The sequence below is a fragment of the Mustela nigripes genome, chromosome 2 (assembly GCF_022355385.1).
Source record: "Mustela nigripes isolate SB6536 chromosome 2, MUSNIG.SB6536, whole genome shotgun sequence".
NCBI lineage: Eukaryota > Metazoa > Chordata > Mammalia > Carnivora > Mustelidae > Mustela > Mustela nigripes.
In genome coordinates, this window is record NC_081558.1 from 117261186 (window position 1) to 117283925 (window position 22740).

Genomic DNA, 22740 nt, shown 5'->3' on the forward strand with positions numbered 1-22740 from the left:
TTTCTTCTCCGCCCCGATTTTGTTTGGCTCCGTGGCCGGAAGTGCAGCTGCGCCGACCGCCATTTTTCCTAAGGGCAGAAGGCTGGGTTTGTTGAGGCTAGGGAATGCGACCCGAATGGTTTCTTTCCCGGGCACCCTCCCCTCCCCCCACCCCGGATACGTCTGCCTCCCATCTCTTCTCCCATCAGTCTCCAAAGCTCTGCCTCCTTTAGGCATGGCTAGCTTCCACTTTAGTGAGGGAGATCTCAAGAAGGAGGTGGGTTGAACTGGGCTGAGGTGGGGTTAGGGCTGCCAGACAAAAGGGATTTATGATTGCCGCAGGAGGGGCAATAAAAAAAAACCTTTTGACCGCTCCACTACCACTAATCTTTTCTGTTGTGTGACTGGCTTCCTGGGCTTGGGATAGTAGTGTGTGTGTTGAATTACTCTAGAGGTGAGAAGAAATTGATACATTGTTGATGAGTGTTTTTCAAATTTTATAGTTAAGAATCACCTGTGGATCTTGTTAAACAGCACCTGATTTATTGGGTCAGGGGTGAGGCCTGAGAGCGTGCATTTCTGACATCCTTGGAGAGCTGCTGCTGCTAGTCTTTGCATGGCTTAACTGTTGGTCTGGAGATTGCTTTCCTGGGCTAGTAAGTGAAGTGCAGTTTTGCACGTGAAGCCACCTCATCTTCCTGAGCCTCAGGAAACCTTCCTGAGCCTCGTCTATAAAACTAGAGTACTAAGAAGACCTACCTTATAAGTTCTTGTGAAAATTAAATGGGTCAATAGCAGGTAAAGTGCTTATAACAGTGCAGGGTATATAGTTAGAGCTGGATAAAGAAAGATTAACGTTTTATTGGAATATATAAATATCGATTAAAAAAATGAAATAAATGAGATCATTTCAGATGTGCTTCCTACCCTAAAAAAGGAAAAAATGACAATGGGATAGACTATGGGAAGAAAAATGAGAAAAACTGAGCCACACAGGGTGATCCTTTCTGGGGAGATACTTCCTTGATTTTTCCCAGGAAGCCAATCCTTGGAATATTGGAGGAAGAGTGGCACAAATAGTGGGAACAGGAAGTCCAAAGGCCCATAGGAAGGAGAGTGGTATAGTGGATGAAAAGGAAAAGGCCAGTATATCTAGGATGTAGGGAGGGAGAAAAAAATGTGGGAAGTTTAGAGAGGTAGGTAGCTGTAGAATCATACAGGCCAAGATTAGAAGTTTGGATTCTATTTTAAGTGCAATGGCTAGCTGTTTTAAACTTGAGGACTGATAGGACTTACATTTTAAAAGGTCACTTTGGTTGTCCTCTAGGTATTGGACTCTACCAAGATTCCACACAATGTTTATTAAAGAGCTATTCTACTGACTGGAATTAGAAGTATCCATCTAAAAAATGGCTTTTAATATTAGTAATATACTGGAGCTGTAGGCGTAATTGCAAAATAAACTGGAATCATGTGACTTCAGTGTTCTATGCTTTTTAATTCCTTATCTACTTTTACCAACCTTCTTCCGCACTGTATACAAATGCACACACATAAACAGTATGCTACTCATTCTGCTAGGAATCCTTATATTGTACTTCTAACAAAATTTGTTTTCTAATAAAGGTCTATTTCAGGGCACCTGGGTGGCTGTCTTCGGCTCAGGTCCCTGATCCAGGGTTCTATGTTGGGCCTGCTACTCCCTCTCCCTCTGCCCCTGCTCTTGAGTGCTTTCTCTTGCTCATTGTCTTTCAAGTAAATAAATAAGATCATTTCAGATGTGCTTTTTTCAGATCTTTTTAAAAAAAGATCTATTTCAATAAATAAATAAAATCTTTAAAAAAAAAGATCTATTTCTACGATAGATAAAGGTCTGTTTATGTGAGAAAACTTTGCATTATAATGTAAATGACGACTTGGCAGTTGCATACTTCGCTAGTCAGAGGGTTACAGTGCTTATCAGTCAGGATTCAGAGGACAAATTTATCGCAAAGAATTGGCTTCTGTGATTGTGAGGGCTGGCTAGGCAAATTCAAAATTTGTAGGGCAAGAGGTCAGTAAGGGCAGATTGGAAATTCAGTGGTTCTTAAAGGGGCAGAATGGAAATCTTTGGGCAGGACCTGATACTGCACCATAGGCACCATTCCTTTTTAGGAAAATCTCTTTTCTCCTCTTAAAGCCTTTTAACTGGTTGGATCAAGCCCACCCACATCATCCCCAAATAATTTTCCTTATATAAAGTCTACTACTTGTAAATGTTAATCACTAATACTTTCCCAGAAACACACAGATCAGTGTTTGATTGAATAGTTGGGTATTACAGCCTACTCAAGTTGACATATAAAACTGTCTATCACATTGTTATGGACTTTTTGGGAAAATTATTCAAAATTTATAATGTGAAGGCTTTTGACCCAGCAGTCCTAGGAAAATAAACATGTGGACAGAGACTTAGCTATAAATAAATAACCAAATACTATATATTCAAAAATACAAATAAATATTTTAGTAAAGTATTATTTGAAACCATGAAAAATTATAAACAATACAAGTGTTCCCCCAAAGGAGATGGGTTAAAGAAATTGTGGTAAGTGGACCGTATTAAATATGATGTAGTCATTAAAGTTTGTTTTAGGGATGCCTGGGTGGCTCAGTTGGTTAAGCAGCTGCCTTCAGCTCGGGTCATGATCCCAGCCTCCTGGGATCGAGTCCCACATCGGGCTCCTTGCTCAGTGGGGAGCCTGCTTCTCCCTCTGCCTCTGCCTGCCATTCTGTCTGCTTGTGCTCGCTCTCTCTCCCTCTCTCTCTCTGACAAATAAATAAATAAATAAAATCTTAAAAAAAAAATAAAGTTTATTTTAGAAAAATATTTGACATAGATATATTCCCCAGTACATAAAAATATTTTTGTAAATCATGTAATACATACATTTTATTTCTGGATGATGATATTAAATGTGATTTTTTTTCCTTTGTAGTTTTCTGTTTTCACAGTTTCTATATTAAGCATGTATTTTTGTAGTGAAAAACTATAAAGTTTTTATTTTAATTCTTAATAAAATACTTGTGCATCTAGTAACAATTCTGACTGATAAGCACTATAATTAACAATGGTTTTAAGGCATTAAGCAAAAAGGAATGAAATTTTAAGGATGAATTTCAAGCATCTGGCAGCATATGGAGGGTGAAAGCATTCGCCACCTTTAAGATCTACTCATATGTTCATTCAACAAATATGTATTGAATTAGAAATCTTTTAATGTTAAAATATGGAACTTGAGGGGCGCCTGGGTGGCTCAGTGGGTTAAAGCTTCTGCCTTCGGCTCAGGTCATGATCTCAGGGTCCTGGGATGTAGCTAGGGCTCTCTGCTCAGCGAGGAGTCTGCTTTCCCCCCTCTCTCTGCCAGCTTCACTGTCTATTTGTGACCTCTGTCTGTCAAGTGAATGGATAGAATCTTTAAAAGAAAAAAAAAAAAATGTGGAACTTGAAATCTGAAGACCTCAGTGCAAATCTAGACTATGCCACTTAATAGCTATGTGAAACCCTTAATTATTCAAATCAGCTCTGAGCATAGGGAATCTGAAAGGGAACTTTTGCTTTATTTTTAAATTTTTAAAATCATGATGGTGCCCCTTTGTTAATTCTACAAATAATAATTACATGGTTAAAGAATTATTATATTTTAAAGTAAAAATGAACTATAAATTACATTATAACAAATGTTTTAATATAATAGCTAATAAATCATTTAATCCATTCTTCTTATAATGGAACAGGCTTCATGGGCAAAAACCAGCAGAGTAAACATAAAGAAGAAAAAAATTGGGGCGCCTGGGTGACTCAGTTGTTAATGATCCCAGGGTTCTGGGATTGAGCCCTCCTCTGGCTCCCTGCTTGGTAGGGGGTCTGCTTCTCCCTTTCCCACTCCCCATATTTGTGTTCCCTCTCTAGCTGTCTCTCTATCTGTCAAATAAATAAAATCTTTTAAAAAATTAAAATATAAAGACTAAAACAAATACAGATTAACAAAAACTAAAATGTAGTTATTCAAAAAACTTATAAATTTGACACACCACTGCCATATGTGTTCAATAATGTCAAAAACAAGGAAGACACATATCAAAGGAAAATAACTCCAGATATATACCATAAAGCAAATAAATTTGAAAACTTAAATGAAATGTAAAATTTCTGGGAAGGCATCAAATACCAAAATTATTCCAAGAAAAAAAAGAAAAACTGAATAAGTTAATAATCACTCAAAGAACTGAAATGGCAATTTCCAATGCATGTGTGTCTTTTAAAAGCCAGGCCTAGATGATTTTAAAGGTGACTTCTTACCAAACACTTTAAAAAGAGATTAATCTTATCTGATATAGGATTTGGCTGGGAATAGAACAAGAGAGGAAACATCCAACTTACAAGAGTAGAATAACCTTGATACCACACCGGATAGGAGGTACAAGTAAAAAAAATTACATTTGTGAATGTAGAAGCAAATATTCTCCATGAACTCTTAGCTAACTGAATCCAACACTGTATTTGAAAAAAGTTTTTGTCCAAACAGGGTTTTCCTGGAAATACAAAGATAATTCCACATCTGAAAATCAACCAATATAATTTATTATATTAGTAGATTAAAGGAGAAATCTCACATAATCATCTTAATAGGTGCACAAAAAGTTATTGCTTAAGTTTAATATTTATAATAAAAGTTCTTAGAAAACTAAGAAACCTAATGAAGACTACCTACCAAAACCTACGGTAAATAAACTTACTGGGGAAACTTTAGGAGTCTTACATCTAAGACTAGAAACAAAAAAGGAATGCCTGCTATTGCTAGTTCTGCGCATTAATAATGGCACTCATTAGTAATAACAGTAAAGTTACAAACAAATTCTGTGATTTAAAAAAAGCTATTAAGGACATTTAATTCCTTAAGTTTATGTCATTCAGAAGTTATATAATTATTTATATTAAAAATTGAGCAAAGATGGCTATTAGAACTAAGAAGACTAGAACCTGAAAAGGTATTTATATACAAAATCAATGTTTAAAAGCCAGAAGCCTTCCTATGTACCTGTAATAACCCATTAGAAAATAAACATGCTAAAGAAACCTAAACTGTGAAGAATCTAGGCATGGACTGGACAAAAACTACATATGACCCTCATTAAAAAAAAATTAAAAGAACATTAAAAAGAGACTTGAGTGAATGGAGAAATATACAATATTCACAAAAGGAAAGATTTTAATGTAAAGACGTTACTTCCCTCTAAAATGATTTAAAATTTTAATGCAATTGCCACAAGACTTCAGACGGAATTGGAACTAATCTTAAATTTACATGGAAGAAGAAAAAGTCTACCAATAACTAATACAATTCTCCCAAAGAGTAAAGGGAGTAAAGTCGCACTACTTTATACTAAGACATATTGTAAAACCCTAATATTTTAAGCATACTGTAACTGTTTAAGCCTGGAGCACTGTTGCTAGAACAAAGGAATATATATGAGTACAGACATAGACCTGTATGCCAGTTATGCCTGTAGGCAATTGATATATGATAAAATTGGTATGAACACTGAGAGAAGATGCATAATTTAACAAATAGTATTAGGGAAATTGGCTCACTTGAATCAAATAACAACAACAACAATTTGAATCATACCAACACACAAAGAAACTCAGATGTGGACATGCAAAGTATAACCAGAAAATTATTAGGGGAAAATAACTTTATGACATTGGGGTTAAAGACAATTCTGTAAACAAGATGCAGAAAGCACAACTTGTAAAGGGAAAATGTAATGGATCTATCTACATTAAAGATTTCTATTCAAAAAAAGATATTAGTAATATATAACAACCTGGGATTTTTTTTTTTTTTTTGTGCAGTATATATAGGAAACAAAGGACTGATATTTAAATTTTATTAAGAACTTTTGAAAGTCAACCAGGAGAGGCAGTTCACAAACTAAGAAACCAAAATATCTTGTTTTAAGATATCAACCTTGTTAGTAATTTGATAATGCAAATTTAAACAATAATATTGTACTACTTTATGCCCCTCAGATTTACAGAAAATTTAAAATGTGGTATGATATTAATTTTTGGTAAGGATGTAGAGAAATGTGATTTGCTGATGGGAATATAAACTTTAGCCAGTCTGAATAATATTTTGGAAGTACTTAATCACACATATATTATGTGTATATGTAACCCACACACCCCCAAAGAAAACCAAAACAAACCCCAAACACCTCAATACATACAAGAAAGTTCTGGTAGCCTTGTACATAAAACAAATACTTAGAAATGCAAAAGTTACTCAGTTTGATATTTAACTGAATTGACTTCAGAAATGTGAGGGAAGAGTTTCCTGCCTTATATGGTAAATCTCTTTGAGGACAAGAACCATAGTTTATTTATCTTCATATCCCTGAGCACACAGCTTTGGAATTGATATTCCATAGCTACTTATCAAATAGAAGAGTAGTGAAATAGAAGTTTTTAAGGAGTTGCAGAGACTCCATGGTCTATTTGAGAAAAATTTAGTAATATTACGTTATATATAGCATATGTATATGTTATATATATAATATATATATATATATATTATATATATATATACATATAAAACCACTGTTCATGGTTATAGTCATACAATTTATAGTTAGCAAACAGGGTTTAAAAATCACTCATATTTTGGTCCTGGACTCTGACATTTTCTCTCTTCAGGTGTCTAGTATAACATTCTATGAAAAAAACAAATAGGGCATATTTAAACTTTCTCTAAAGAAAAAATTTTAAGAGTGATGGGGAAATTAGAAGTTCCATTTATTCTAGCTTAAAAAGCATTTGACTAGGGCATCTGACTCTTGGTTTCAGCTCAGGTCATGGTCTCAGGGTCATAGGTTTGAGTCCTGCCCCAGGCTCTGCACTCAGCAAGGAGTCTGCTGGATATTATCTCCCTCTTCCTCTGCCTCTACTCTTCCTCCTGCCTCGAATGCTCCAAAATAAATAAATAAAATCTTTATAAAAAATCATTTGACTAATGGTACTAGATAACCATTCTTCTTCTTTTTTTTTTATAACCATTCTTCTAAACTATGAACAAAGAAGCTCAGATCAGAATTTTGTATTCTTAAATTTTAGTCTTTAATGTATCATTTACCCAACTTTTCCATGTCTATGTATCATTATTTACTTCATATTTTCTTCAAATCAATCTGCTTTTTTCTTAAAAAAGTCAGTTTTGTCCTAAGTAAATATATTCACAATTCAGATTTTATGTGACAGTTAACATATAATTTATTGCCATGAAAACAAAACTTGTATCACATACAATTATTTTTATATGTTGTGCACTTTGAGTCTGGATTAGAAGACCTCTGAGATCCCTCCCAGACAGACTGACATTCCATCATTCTAGGTTAGTTCCTCTACCTCAGTATTTTAATTTTCAGTAAAGAACACTGAATGAGTGCCATAAGGAACTTAACCATAATCTTGTGACCATAAAAAAGTATTTATTAAGATCTGTGCCATGATATTCTGCTTCTTAAAACCCAAGATAGATTCACTGAAATTTATAAATTCAGCACAGTCAACTGCTATTAGAGAGGAACATGTAAAATGTTTATAGGGTATAGAAACCAGTGATGTGGTATATGGTGTGAGGGAAGTTAAATTAACAGTTTGGAGAATAGAAGAATTAAAGAAAACAAATTTACTTTTGCCCTTTTAATTGGGAAAATTTTAATCTTATGAGACTTCCTGGAGGTATGGAAGACTTGTAAAGATGAAGGTAACCATAGATTTTATTTGAGGAATATGTTTTAGAAACATGAATAATGGAGGTAACCCTAAATAAAATGAACTGGGTAGGCAGGAAAAGAGAATCTAATATTCTCAAACTTCAGTCAATTCAAATTTAGAACAGAATGGTGAATGACCTTCACACAGAGAATTAAGTAAGGAAAAAAAAATTACCCACCAGAAGTTACATTTGATGGGTATGATTCCAATTCCTGCTCTCAGGTTATTCTAAAGAGAAGGGCAACAAAATTATCAGTCATTTCAAGTAAAAGTTTTTTGGCAGTGGACACTATCTGGGTAAGGTTAAAAACTAGAAAACTTTTGAGTTTTCATTCAAAACATACTTTTCATTAAATTTCTCAGGGTATAAGTCATTCAGTTCAATATTTTTAGCAAGAAAAAGACTATTCAGGTTATACTCACTTGCCTTTTTAAACAAAAAACAACACACTTTTAAACCTTTTAATAATAAAAACTCCTTTAAAAAGCTGTCTAAATAATCAACCTTCTTGAAATGTGGGAATAAGACTAGTAGGTAATATGATATTTCTATGTAGCAATGTGAGAGATTTTTTTTTCATTTTTTAAATGATTTTAAGTAATCTCTATACCCAACATGGTTCTTGAACTCACAACCGTGAGATCAAGAGTCCCATGCTCTACTGAGCCAGACAGCTGCCCCCCAAAATTGTTTCTTTTTAGAATAAAGAAATTACTTTTCACAAATAAGATTTATTTGGGTTTGGGTAGTTACCAGTTTAACACCAGGATTACGAAGGAGAATGAACTTAAGGAGGTTGTGATGACTGATGCTTTAATACAGGAAGTCTTTATCCAGAAATTATTTTCAATGACGAGTATGAAGTAGGCTTCAAAGAACAGTCTTGGGGTGCCTGGGTGGCTCAGTGGATTAAGGCCTCTGCCTTTGGCCCGGGTCATGATCCCAGGGTCCTGGGATGGAGCCCCATATCGGGCTCTCTGCTCAGCAGGGAGCAGGCTTCCTCCTCTTTCTCTGCCTGCCTCTCTGCCTACTTGTGATCTGTCAAATAAATAAATAAAATAAAATCTTAAAAAAAAAAAAAAAAAAGAACGCAGTCTTAAAATTTTTTAAATTACAAATTGAATGCATAACTTCATATAAACATGTAAATTACTTTTAGCTTTGTGAATTTATATTTTACAACATGAATGTATACATTTCTTTCTCTTAGATTTGAATGTTGTCTTAAAAGATTTTTTTATGGAAAGCTAAACCAATGTAAGTATATGTAAATCCATAACCTAAATGCCTTGAATGAAAATTCTTGTAGATACTCTGTCTTTAGTCACCAGAACTGAAAGTTATAGGCAAAGGAATATATATCCCCAAATTTGATCTTAATTTATAGGAATCAGACTGTTTTTGCTTTCTTTTTTTAATTCAAATATTTTATTTATTCATTTGAGAGAGAGAACGAGAGCAAGAGAGCATGAGAGTGGAGCGGTCAGAGGGAGAGCAGACTCCCTGCGAGGAGAAAGCCGAATGCAGGACTTGATCCCAGGACTCCAGCATCACGACCTTAGCCAAAGGGAGTTGCTTAACCAACTGAGCCACCCAGACGCCCCACAAATCAGACTGTGTAAACACATAGGTAAACCTGAGTAACCAAATTTGCTTTTCCTTGGGATGCTTGATCTTAATTATTTGTTTTCACTTAAATTCTTAACAAATACTGATTTTTTGGTAAACCAATCTGATTCCCAAGAGGATTGGGGCCATTTGATTTTCATTAACTTTCTCAAGTTTGTGTAAGTCATAGTGCTTTTAAGCATTAAAATCCGCTAAAAATTAATCATAGTAGTTTGGGAAACATATTAAACTTCTTACAAAAGAAGCAAAAGTAAGGTTAATGGTAAAGTGCCAGAAATTAAGTAATACAGTGCTTTGCAAATTAGATTTAAAAATTAGGAATAGTGTTATTCCAAACACCCACACACAAAACCTTACATATACTACACCTACCAGTAACTCAGCAATCACCTAACAACACACTATGGACCCTGTGAAACGGAGAAACCGGTTAGTATGTGATGACACACATTCATGAAATCTAAGAGAGTTGATTTAAAATGGTAAAACTGGCAAATTTACGAGAAGAGAGGCTTTTGAATAGCGCACAATCACTTTAAAATTTTGGAGTACAGGTGAAATTTGGAATTTCATAAGTAATAACTCATTGCAAGGTGAAGATAAAAAAAGCAAGAAATAAAATGGCCCACTGCTACTGCCAAGAATTCTATTGTAGTGCAAATAAACATCAGGATCAATTATGTATTCTCAGACTTGAACTGTGCTTTAAATCACAAGAGAGTTCAGTGGAAATGTTTGCTTTTTTGGGGGGAAAAACCAAGAAGTAGTTAGAAAAAATCTCTTTTTAGGTAGGGTTGTTTTTCTGAAGAAGTTCTTTAAGCTAAAAATATAAACCAGCTGTCATTGACTTATTTGAAAGTGGAGTCAAAGCAAAAAGTTTTTATTGGGCAAACTGTCAGTGGGATGTGTCCTCAAGATGCAGATTCAGTAAAAAGTACAAAATTACATGGGTCTAAATTTGGATTAATATCTCTTGAGGTTTCATTACAATTATGTTAATTTGATTACTAATGTGATCAAATGTAAAGTAATAAAATACAAAATTGAAAAAAACCCACTAAGGCATTATTTATTTAAAGTCTGTTTCCTAAAAATAAAATTCTTGAAGGTGGATGTATATTAAAAAGGCATTAAAAAAAGAATTACCAAGAAGGCAGCCAAACAGCTATGTTAAGTAGTCATGAAAAACACCCCAAGGACAAAGCTTGGATTTTAATGTAACATGGTGTAATGGAAACATTAGACTAGAGGCCAAATAACTTGGATTCCACTCCTGTCTCCTATAACTGGTTTTGTGACCTTGGCCTATTTCAACAAGAAACTTAAGAGAACTAGAGGGTTTAGACCAGATGGTTTCTAAGGTTTTCTTCCAGTTTAAATACTCTGATATTAAGTCTTAGAAACATTTCTATCAGGTAGCCCTACCTGGAATGTTCAAAAGAGATGAGTTTCTAAAAATACAATTATGCATATATGACAATAGTAGAGCCAAAAATGATTATTTTTGAGAAAACTTGTTGCTGCCACCATTCTCAAAATAGACTAAATTTCCACAGTTCTTGTAGTGGAACACCATAGGTCATAAATTGATCTCTTCAACTGTATCAATATTCCTGAACAATACTGTTTGTTAGTAGGAGTTCATTGGAGTTCACTGATAGACAAAATCATATCTTTGCATATTGCTATTTAAGAAGCTGCTACTGAATTGTGGTTTTGTCTCTTTTTCTTCAAATGTTGAAGTCCTGAGCTCCAGTACCTCAAAATATGACCTTATTTGGAGACTGGATCTTTACTAGGTTAAAATAAGGTCATTAAGGTTAGCTGTAATCCAGTGACCTTATAAAAAAGGGGAGTTTGAGAAATAGACTTGCATACAAAGAGAATACCATGTGAATGAAGATGGCCATCTACAAGCCGAGAAGAAAGCCAGAACCCCTCATCTTCTAGATTTTTGTAATTCCAGATTAATACTTCAGTGGGTATTCTCAGTCAATAAATGATTTGTCATCAGCAGTTTGAGCTTACTTCGCTGTTACATAACTGAAAATGAATTGTGAAAATGTTGAGCTATTAAATGTTACTTTTTATTGTCTAACCCCTTACCAGTTCCTCCTCATTCTCATTTTAAAATCATTTAACTCATAGATAGGGGCTAAAATAGAATGAGAATTAAAAAAAAAAAAAAAAGACCATCAACAAAACTGGATCTTCCCTTCCTACTGTAACACTTGCTTCCTAGTGTTGTTAAAAGAATAATACAGATGGAGAGTCCACTGAGTCTTGGAGATAATTCCTGATGGGGATTATCTGGGAAGGTTTGGGTTCTTATAAATGGAAGTATCAGTGGACTTAATTGTATGGTACATTGTATTTAAGTTCTGATAATGCAGTACTTTGATGACTTCAAAGATGGAAAAACTGAGTTTGTCTTGAGTTTAAAAAAGTTAATAGCACCCATGGTTACAAAAGGAAAACTGCAGTCTAGTTTCTTTAGTACATCTGTTTCTCATCAATTCATGAAATCAGAGGTTCTGTAAGAAACAAGATGACAGACACCAAGAGTGGTTAAAACTATCATGCACTGAAAATAACACATTTAGGATACCACTATATACTGAAAAATGTAGCAATGCCAAGAAAATTGGACAATTAAAAAACTTACTTGTTAAAAGCAATTGTCATAAGTTATGTTTAAAATCATCCATTTTAACATCTCCAAAAAAGTCAAATTTATTATTTTACATTAACATTATGGCAGGTAAAGAAAATAATCAAGTCGTCTCATGGACTGGAAGGTGACTTATTAATTCCCTTTCATTTCCAAACCTCATCAAGCAGTCACTACATTTATGAGGTAAGTCAGCTGAATGCTTGAAATCTAGATGGATTTTAAGATCTTCAATTTGTCCTGTTGAATATTCACAGTATTGACATAAATAAATCCCTTCAGATAAATGTGAATTTAAATGTTTGCAATATTCTAGCATACTTGAAAAGCCTTTCCCACAGTCATCACAAACATGAGGAAAAATTTTAGTATGTTCAATAGCAACATGCCTGTTAACATTTGTATGAAGTCTACTCCGAAAACCACATACTTGACACACAAAGAAGTTTTTACATTTGTCAAAGGTAATTTTGCTTAAGAGGCTGTACTGTCCATGTTCTCCATTGTTATACTTATCACTCAACTCAATTAATTTACATGCATGTTCATTTACCACATGGCTATGCAAGTCTTCTGGATCATTTGTTTCATGTTCACAAAACTGACACAAGTACTGTTCATCACAGCTGTGCTCCTGGAAATGTAGGTAGAGTTCACTGCTTGAGGAGAACTGTACATCGCACTGCTCACACCAATAGAGGTGGTCACTAAAATGGGTGTCTGCAATGTGCTGGCTGAGGTTCTCAAAAATCACTGTTTTATAATCACAGTATTTACAAATGTAGGGATCCTCTTCATGCAGTTTGGCATGTTCGATCAAAAGCATGTTGGTAGAGAAACTTTCCTTGCATACTCGACACACATTTGAATCAGTACGCTTATGCTTCAGGATCATATGCTGCTTTAAATCAGAAAAATATTTGCTATTGAACTCACAAAGTTCACACTTATAGAGACCACTGCTATTGGCTCTCAGTAAAGGCCACTTCTGTTGGGCAGTCACATTCAGAGCTTGGCTCTTGTCAAGAATTTTGCAAAGTTTAGCTGGTGGCTCCTCATCAGTTTGGTCTTGAAGACTTTCTGAGGAATTGTTTTCTGTCTCTATATCATAATCTTCAGAAATTGCATGTACTTCTGCAGCAATTGGAACATCTTCAGCAGTGTGAACTTCTATAGGATTTTCCTCTTGCGTCTGTTGGTTGACTGACTCAGGTGAGTCACACTCTTCATCACAAATTTCAATATCAGCAGATTTTTCTGAAAAATATAAAATGTCTATTATCATCACTAAATAAGACCTAATGAATAAATAATTGGCAAAAATTTTTTCATTCATCTATATAAAATAAGCAAATGCTATCAACTGGTTTCCCTAACCTGTAGAAAAGGCAGTGTGGTCTAGAATTCGAAGTACAGGACTGGGAACCAGGTAGTTTTGATTTCTATTTCTGGCCTTGATTCCATCTGTAAATTTTGGCAAGTCATTTGATGTCTCTGTATCAGAATCATCATCTGTAAAAAGAGATTTGGAATATTATATATATCAAAGCATTAAATATTAATTACTATTAAACAAAGCACTAAATGTTTTAAATAAAATTTTGAACTCCCACAGGAACTAAAGGACTTAGACTTAGCCAGGAAAAGAGATGTTATCCAACAGACACACAAAATAATCTGTCCAAACAAGCAACTGCTTTTGCATCTGTGCCCCATTTGGACTAGAATATACTTATTAAAGTAACTTAGGAATTTTCAGTTTAAATTACGGAGTTTGAGTAAGCCTTTATTCCCTCAGCCCAGACCCCATGTTTCAAAGTTAGCATGGGGAAACTGAAATACAGGTCAGTAGAAAAAACTAGGCTTCAATATCATGTCACTGTTGTTCTTAAAAGACTTTATTTTTAGGAGTTCTCAGAAAAAACTTGAGAAGATAATACAGAGGATTCCCATATATTCTGCATTCAGTTTCTCCATTCTCTTACATTACATTTCAATTTCTCTATGCTCTTAATATGATACATTTGTTACAATTAATAACCAATACCAGTAAGGTGGTATTAACTAAAGTCTATACTTGGGAAGCAGATTTTCTTAATTTTTAACTAATGTTCTTTTCCTGTTTCAAGAACCTAAGATTTCACATTCCATTTAGCTGTCATCTCTCTCTCTAGGATATTGTTAGCTGTGGCAGTTTCTTAGACTTTCCTTGTTTTTGATGACCATGACAGTTTTGAGGAGTAGAGATCAGGTATTTTGTAGGATGCCCCATGATTAGACTGGGATTATGGGTTATTAGAGGTACACCAGAGAGGCAAGCTGCCTTTTTTTATCACATCATATCAAGGGTACATAGTACTTACATGATTTTTTACTGTAGATGTTGACTGTGATCACCTGGTTGAAGTAGTATTGATCAGGTTTCTCTGCTGTACTCTTTTTTTTTTTTTTTTTAAAGATTTTATTTATTTGACAGAGAGCACAAGCAGGCAGAACGAGGGGGAAGCAGGCTCCCCGCTGAGCAGAGAGCCCGATGTGGGGGTCGATCCCAGGACCCTGAGACCACGACCCAAGATGAAGGCTCTCCATAGAGTACTCTCCATACTCTATGTTTTGGAACGAAGTCCCTGTATGCAGTCCTCATTTAAGGAGTGGAAAGTTATGTTCCACCTCCTTGAGGGAGGAGAGTCCACATAAATAATTTGGAATTCTCCTATACAGTTTCTAACTTATTCATTCAATTACGTCTGTATGGACTCAGGAATATTTATTTTATATTTTGGGGTTCTAATTTTTTTTTTCCCCTTAAATTGTTTCAGCTTTGACTACTGGGAGCTCTTTAGTTGGCTCCTGTGTTCCTCTAACTACCTGGATCATGTGTGCGTGTTGAGTACTTCCTTATTTTCTGGCACTACAAAATGCTCCAGGCTCATCTTATGTATTTCCCACCTTAGAACTAAATCAACCATTTCTCCAAGTGCTAGTTCTTTTTATTGGAGAATGGTTTTAAAAACAAAATCTGGGCTCACTCCCACTGGGGTGTCATTATCTTTTAGGCCCTCTCAACTAACAGAGTAAACACGTTTGTACAGTGCTCCATATACACACACATAACTATAATTATCTCTGTATGTAACCATCTGTGTCTCCATTAAGCCAAACATGAGTTCATACAAATATCTTCAACTCCTTATGCTTTTTCAAAAAAATATATTTCTGTGCCTCTGGTAGGAGCTCAAGGAAATTGGCAGTTTTGATGATTGCAAAGAAGAGAGCAAATGCAAATTTTTATCATTTACCCAATGCTGTTTTAAAGACTCAACAAAAGATGTTAAGACTGAAAAACACTGAATGCTTCACCCTCCATTCCTTCCTTTCCATTAGCCCTTTAGACTATAGCTGAGTAGAAGAACTGTGTATAACACTATTCCTAACCTTTCATCATAAATGCTCCCAGCTCTGGGTCAGTCTTGATTTTCCACCAACTCCTTGCCACTAAAATGGACTTAGGAGAGTGTGCTTTTTATTTACAGGTCTGAAATAATGCTAAAAATTAAAAATTCATACTTGCTTACAAAAAAACCCAATTTCCTTACATTTAAACAAACTGAATATATGCCCATTTAGAAGTCATAACTTTTACCCACATTTTCAAGTAAGAAATAAAAATATATAAAAGCAACTTAAAGGATATTTTGGAAAATATTAGATATACCTTTGTTGCCAAAGTATTTTAAGTCCGGTTGTCTCATAGAACAAACACTGTAACAATGATCAGAAAAAATTCCATTGAATCCATCTGCAATTCTGCTTATTCCAGAGGAATCTGAACATAAGAGGAAAATTTTTAAAATTTCAAGTAAACAATTAAACATGTAAAGCCATCACTTTATCCACCATATATAAATTTTCATATTTGTAATAAAGTATATTTCCTTCAATTCTGAAAGCCTCTATATTTCAGATCTGATAGTGACATTGAGCTTTGCAAGAACCACCAATTACATGATTTACAATATAACACTTGAAGTACACAAAGACAGATCTGCCTTACTGTCAGAATTCCACACATTATAAATACGTGATAAATATATTAACTGCAAAAAACATCGAATTAACACTGAATTAACTACCAAGAAGATCTGCCATGTAATGAAAAAAAAGTAAGGCACAGGAGAAATAGTCTGAGGACCAATGAGGGCTTCTGAATAGTCATTTCAAGTCTTGTTGGGAGAGGTTAAGAGGCAGTAAACCAGGCTTAATTTCCTCAGATATGAAGAATGAATGTGTAGCTTGGGTGGGCTAGCAGGTATGCTAGAGACTATCTCAAATATAGATATGTGAGATTAGTTACAGGTGGCAACAAAGATCTCTATTTTTTTTTTGCACCAACATATACTTTATTATTTAGTTAAACTTATTTAAATTTAATTAATTAACATACAGTATATTATTAGTTTCATTAGTTTCATAGGTAGAGTTCAGGGATTCATCAGTTTGATACAACACACCCAGTGCTCATTCATCACATGCCCTTCTTAATATCCATCACCCAGTTACCCCCTCCCCTTCCCCCTCCTCTCCAGCAACCCTGTTTGTTTCCTACAATTGAGAGGCTCTTAAGGTTTGTCTCCTCTCTGCTTTCATCTTCTTTTATTTTTCCCTCCTTTCCCCTATGCTCCTCTGTTTTTTTTTTTTTCTTTCTGTTTTGTTTCTTAAATTCCGCATAAGTCAAATCAAAGACCTCTCTCTCTCTCTTTCTTTTTTAAAGACTTCTCTTCTTAAGACCTCACTTATTGCCAAGATAGTAGAGCCAACCTCAACCAAAGGACCTAAAATAACACAATCAAAATAAAGTTCACATTTTTGAAAATAATGTATAGGATAAAAAATTTATCCCCAACAATCCAAATACCTTCCACCAAGGTTAATGTACCTTAAGAACACACAAGCAAATCTCAATTAATGTATAAGCATGCAACTCTGGATATCTAATTTTAAATATCTATCAACTACTCAGTTGTATATATTAAATAATGTCTGTAAACTTCTGATGTGCGCCGAGCATGTGGGACAATGAGGAATATGTATTTAAAGAACTTAAAGCTTTCTCTTACCTAAAAATTGACCCAGATATTTAACTGTTATCTGATCATTTATGAAAAAATGGATAAGAATACAATTGCATGGGACTCAATCCAGGGCCCAACTTTAAAATAATCCACTGACCTGAGTAACGAGAAGGGTGTAATGTCTTCCTTTTTCTTTTTTTAGGATATTCATTCATATCTTTACAATCTAAAAATGGAAAAATTTAACAAAAAGGTCACAAATAAAGATTGTTAATATTTTATAAAAATTCCTCCTAACTAAAGAACTTGCTGGGAATAAGAAGTATGTGTGCCACTTGAAAATCTACTTTGTAAGAGAAGTGTTAAACAATGCTTCCATTTATATTTTGGATTTAATTTTCTTTTCTTTTTTTTTAAAGATATTTATTTATTTATTTATTTATTTATTTATTTATTTATCAGGGAGAGAGAGAGCGAGCACAAGTAGGCAGAGTGACAGGCAGACACAGAGGGAGAAGCAGACTCCCTGCTGAGCAAGGAGCCAGATGTGGGACTTGATCCCAGGACCCTGGGATCATGACCTGAGACAAAGGCAGCGGCTTAACCAACTGAGCCACCCAGGCATCCCTGGATTTACTTTTCTGATCAAGTTTAAAGGCAGGACACCAATACTTTTTTTTTTTTTCTTGGTGAGGTTGAGAAGTCCATTTCAAATGTTGATGTAATTTTAAGAACAGGATAATTACAATAAACCATGCCCTTAAATTATTTTTATTTAAAAAAATCATTATAGTGCCCTATTAAGAATATGACAGGTACATTTCTTCCAATTGGGAATATTTTGATACAGTTTTCAAGCTAATGGTGGATATACACTCTTGAAAAATCTGTATCGATCCCCTGATTTCCAGAAAATATACTCATCACATAGAAGCTCAGAATATGATTTTCAAGAAAAAATTCTTTTCTTACTTATAAGGTCACATTCAACATTCTATTTAGAACAAAAGAGATAGCAACTTTTGTTTAATCATTAAATAATTAAATTCCAATGGACTGTTATAAAATTGACTAAATAGTTTTTATCACATTCCACTTACTTGGTATAATTCTTAACACTGTAGTGAGGAGAAATGAACTATAGGGAAATTTTCACAGATGGTAAAAAATGCCTGTAGGAAAAAACACAAAGGAAGTCACATTAGCAAAAATGTATTTCACTTCTGAGACTCAAGAATACTATGGCACCAGGTCTCTAATTAACTGGAAAGTTATATGGAATTAATTCAAGTATAAATAATCTTTTGAACATGTTGTATTAAGCACTAAAAACTGATAAATATGTGAGTATATACATGTGTCATATTTCTTTGAAATGAATCTACCTTCTAAAACTATAGCTATATTTTAACACCAAAATAGGAATATATATCTGGTTATTCGGCCATAATGAAAGCAAACCAAATCAGACTTTGAACTGTTTAAGTCCTTACAGATTGTTTAACAATACAAGGACAATAACGATTTACTGAACACCAATCATGTGCCAGGCCACTTTATCTTATTTAATCCTATAATATGAAAAATATACAACACTCCCTCAAAATTGATTATATATCAATTGATATACTGATTGATGTATCAATTGATGAGGAAACTAAGGCATAGTAAAATCAAGTCCAGGAAATGCTTTGTAAGTGGTAGCACTGGAATCTGAGTAAGGATCTAATTTTATAGCACATGCTTTGGAAATAGGGAGATACAAATAGGGAGTTATAATTCAGGTAACAGATTAATGTCAGAATCAGAATCACCTCTTCCATTTCAGGTTAGTGTTCTTTCACTGTAGAAGTGGCCAAGTAAGGAATGTCAGAAAAAGAAATGGACATTTTTTCTGCCAGCTTTATATGCTGCCTTTCTTATCATCAAAGTCATATACATAGCAGGTAAACTTGATATTAATACTGAGACCATCTTGTTTCTAATGGTAAGGTATTTGAGGTGCACACACTATTTTTGGGTACTAGGTTTTAAGTGATGTGATCATACAGTAATAAGACAGTGATTTTCAGTTTATTGAGCATTCTCCTCTTATTTTATTTGATCTTCACAATCCTGTGAGGTACACAGAAGGGTTACCACCAAACTCACTCCAATTTTACTGATGAGGAAACATTCAGTGAAAGTCAGTAACTAAGTGGCAGAACCAGAGCTGAAAAATCATGTCTTCTGACTCTTGAGTTTTGAACAACTAACTGTGTCAGTAATTTTTGTTGCTAATCACTATTACCAGCACGTTACATCTTCCAGTTCTTAGTCACCAACAGGAAGAAGGGAAGGGAATCACCCAAAGAAACTGACAACAGTTAGATTTATAGAAATAGTATCTCTATATAAAATGGCTTACCTAATACAAATAGCATTCCTTGAACCCTTCCCAATCAAGTACATTCAAAAACTTCTCATTATGCCATAAACTAAAACCTCAAGACTCATTCCTAATACCTCTTCTGTACACTTCCAGAATTTATACAGCCCAGGGTATTAAACTTCATGTTTTACATGTTCTAAAACTGTCCCGGAGAACAATGAAAACTATCGGCCCAACATTAAAGTAGCTTCTTGCTATTTCAGAACACACTTTAAATTCTTTCTAATTTGAAGAATGAAAAAGCAAGGAAAGGAAACCAAGCATGGCACTAAAAATTAATCTTTCAAGTTGGCCTGGATTCAGGCTGTCAGGTGAGAGGAATAGGATCACCTTGATCAGGAAAGGTCTGACTCCCACCCTTTCAGCATGATGCTAAGATGCCTACTCAAGACCAGAAATGCTAACATCTTTCATTTCAGCAAATATTCTGTGCTTTTTGTATACATAACTGCCCTGATGAAGAAGTTTGGTTTTTTACTCAAAGATGTCTTATCAACCTCCTCACTAGGTCTTCCTCTCATGGGGAAGGTTTTGAGTCACCTTCTCATTCACTCTCTCTTCCCCATTTAACAAACAACCCATGTAATACATGTCACAGCAGGTTATAAGTTAATTTAAATTAATTAAATCACTTTGAATCTATTCACCCAGGAAAAACATTGTTAACATTTTGGTATACAGACATCTAGACATTTTCCTAGGCTAAGGTATACATACGTATGTTCTACATTTACAAAAATGATACCATGCCACATGAAACATTGATTTGTTTTTTTTAAAAGCAACTTACAAAATACCTATCAGCATCTCTCCACCTGTCATTTTTTTCAAGAATGTCTGTACAAAATGCCATTTAGCACGCAATCAGTACCTATATCAAACATCGACATCGAAGGACTTTCATCTAATATAAATACTCTCTAACTGGTATAAAAATAAGGCAAGTATTCACAATCAAAAGCTCTATTTTTACAAGGTTTTAAAAGCAAGTTTTTTTCATCCTCCTTTCAGAATAAGTACATATTCTCCAGATTTTAAAAGAACTGAAACACAAAAATGTTTCAGTAGAGTTTTTAAACTAGAACCCACGGTACGTGCAACTTGAGTTACCAGTCTTTGCCCAAATTTTTACCTCTTCGCAAAGAGGTAATTGAAATTATTTCAAATTACTCGCGTCGTAGGCTGTACTGAAAAAGAAAAGCTAAAGGGGTGTAGGGGCACCCAAAAGAAAAGCTAAAGGGGTGTAGGGGCACCCGAAGGGGGGGGCAGGCCCCTGGCCCGAGATGTGAGCGCCAGGCTGCATTCGGCCGCGGAGGCTTGCGGGCGAACAAGGGATTCGCAGCGAGTCCCCAAGCCGCTCCGCACCGCGGGGGGCCAGCCTGGCACCGACCGGCTTCGGGAGCCCAGGCGCCACCGGACACGCGGGTCAGAGGGGCCGCGCAGGAGACCCCCGGACCCAGCCGCCTCCACGCCCGCGCCTCGCGCCGGGCCCAGCAGGGCCAGGCGACCAGCGGGGACTCCTAAACCCCGACCCCAAAAGCGCCATAAAGAAAACAGCAGCAGGGGGCCGAGCGTCCTCCGCTGGGGGTGGAACTGCCTCCAGGATGGGGGAGGGGCCGCCATCCCGTCTTAAAACGGAGGCAGGGTTTCATTTAAAAAGACGTCGTGGGGTCTTCCCTGGCCTCTCCTGTGGGAGGCTGCGTCCGCACGCCGCCGGCCCGCTCCTCCTCACACTCACCAGGACTCCGGGGCCCGCCCAGGCGCAGCTCCGAGGCGGCGGCGGTAGCCGAAGCGCCCGAGTGCGGGCGGAGCGGCCGCGCGGCCCTGCCGGCGGGCGGCGCCGCGGTGGCCCTCGCGCTCTCGGGCGCTCCCCCGGGCCGGCCCTTCTCCCTCCCGCGCGCCTCACGCCCTGCCCGCCAGGCGCCAAGCCCCAGGCCCCAGCTCGGCGGCCGCACTCACCACCTCGCTCCGCGCCTGCGCCGCGCACCTCAGAGGCCCGCCGACAGGGCGGGGGAGGTGACGAGGTGAGAGTGGGGGGGCAGGGGATCGGGCGGCGAGGCCACGCCGCACACCAGACCTGGGAGGGACCACCGGCCTTTAGCCCCCGGGGGTGGCCCGGCAGCCCGCGCCCCCTGCCGGCACTTCTGTGCCGCCGCAGGGTTCTTCCGGGCTGGGTCCCGCCCCTCCGGAGCCTAGCGGGTGATTCCACTCCCTAGAACTGCTCCCCGCAAGGCCGCCGAGGGAACTTCCCTGCCACGGGCTCCCGAGCTTTTCCTCCCGCCTCCAGAGAAGTGGGAGAAGCGCGGCGAGCTAGCGGCCCCTTTCCCACCTGGCTCCTCCAGGGGGCGTGCGAGAGCGGTCTTCCACGAGTTCGGCAAGGCAGATGGCATTTCAGCCCCCAGAGCGGCGGCTGCTTGCTGGGGACGCAGAGGGCGACGGCCTTGCCAAGGTTGTACCGCGTCCCCACGAAAGAACTACGCAGGGGTAGGAGGCTGAGAATTTTGAAGATCGCGGTCGTTATTAGGCTTCAGGCCGATTCCTTGATTCAAGAAATCCCCGTGGAATGAATGTAAAATTTTAGAGGATTGGATTAGATTATTTAATTCCTTTTCCGATTTAGAGCTCCTAGGAGCAGACGTGGAGAAGATTAAATTGAACAAGCATAAATAAACCTGTGAACACGGTTTCAAAGATGAACATCTCTGTACAAGGGGGGCCCGTCATATGTTTAATTTTTGATAGTAAGTTGAAGTTGTCGGTCCCAATTTACAAATTAGATAAGCGAGGGTCTAAAGGCTAGGTCTGATTCATTTTTGTAACCTCAGCACCCGGGCTTCAAATATTTGTTAAGTAGATGAATGGGGCCCGTATTACACGCGCTCAAGGTCACTCGGAGAGTTAGGGCTGCAGTCCATGTCTTTTTAGCCACATCCACTGTGCTTTTTCTGATTACCATATGTTACCCAACCAACCAAACCCTGGAGAATAATCATCCCAGACCTCACTCCTATTCCTTCACCTTTATTCCAGAAGATGAAGCCGTATTTTAAAGAGACACCCGGTTTCCGATGCTCACTTTTTAGGACCTCGACTACTGTGTGTGTGTGTACTCAGCCCAAATAAGTGAATGTTTAC

At 36.8% G+C, this 22740-nt stretch overlaps 1 protein-coding gene across 2 annotated transcripts; it reads right to left on the reverse strand.

Annotated features, from left to right (window-relative positions):
- Positions 1-12148: 12148 nt before the first annotated feature.
- ZNF639 (zinc finger protein 639) lies at positions 12149-21984 on the reverse strand. 2 transcript variants are annotated; one of them, XM_059391505.1, is made up of 6 exons: positions 21565-21984; positions 18275-18346; positions 17332-17400; positions 15818-15928; positions 13480-13614; positions 12149-13359 (listed from the first exon to the last, which is right to left on the reverse strand). In XM_059391505.1, exons 3-6 carry the CDS (start codon positions 17387-17389, stop codon positions 12206-12208), a joined length of 1458 nt encoding a protein of 485 aa, XP_059247488.1. In that variant the 5' UTR covers positions 17390-17400; positions 18275-18346; positions 21565-21984; the 3' UTR covers positions 12149-12205. The 2 variants fall into 2 exon arrangements, with proteins under 2 accessions (XP_059247488.1, XP_059247486.1); XM_059391503.1 differs by lacking the exon at positions 21565-21984 and adding an exon at positions 21344-21434.
- Positions 21985-22740: the final 756 nt, after the last annotated feature.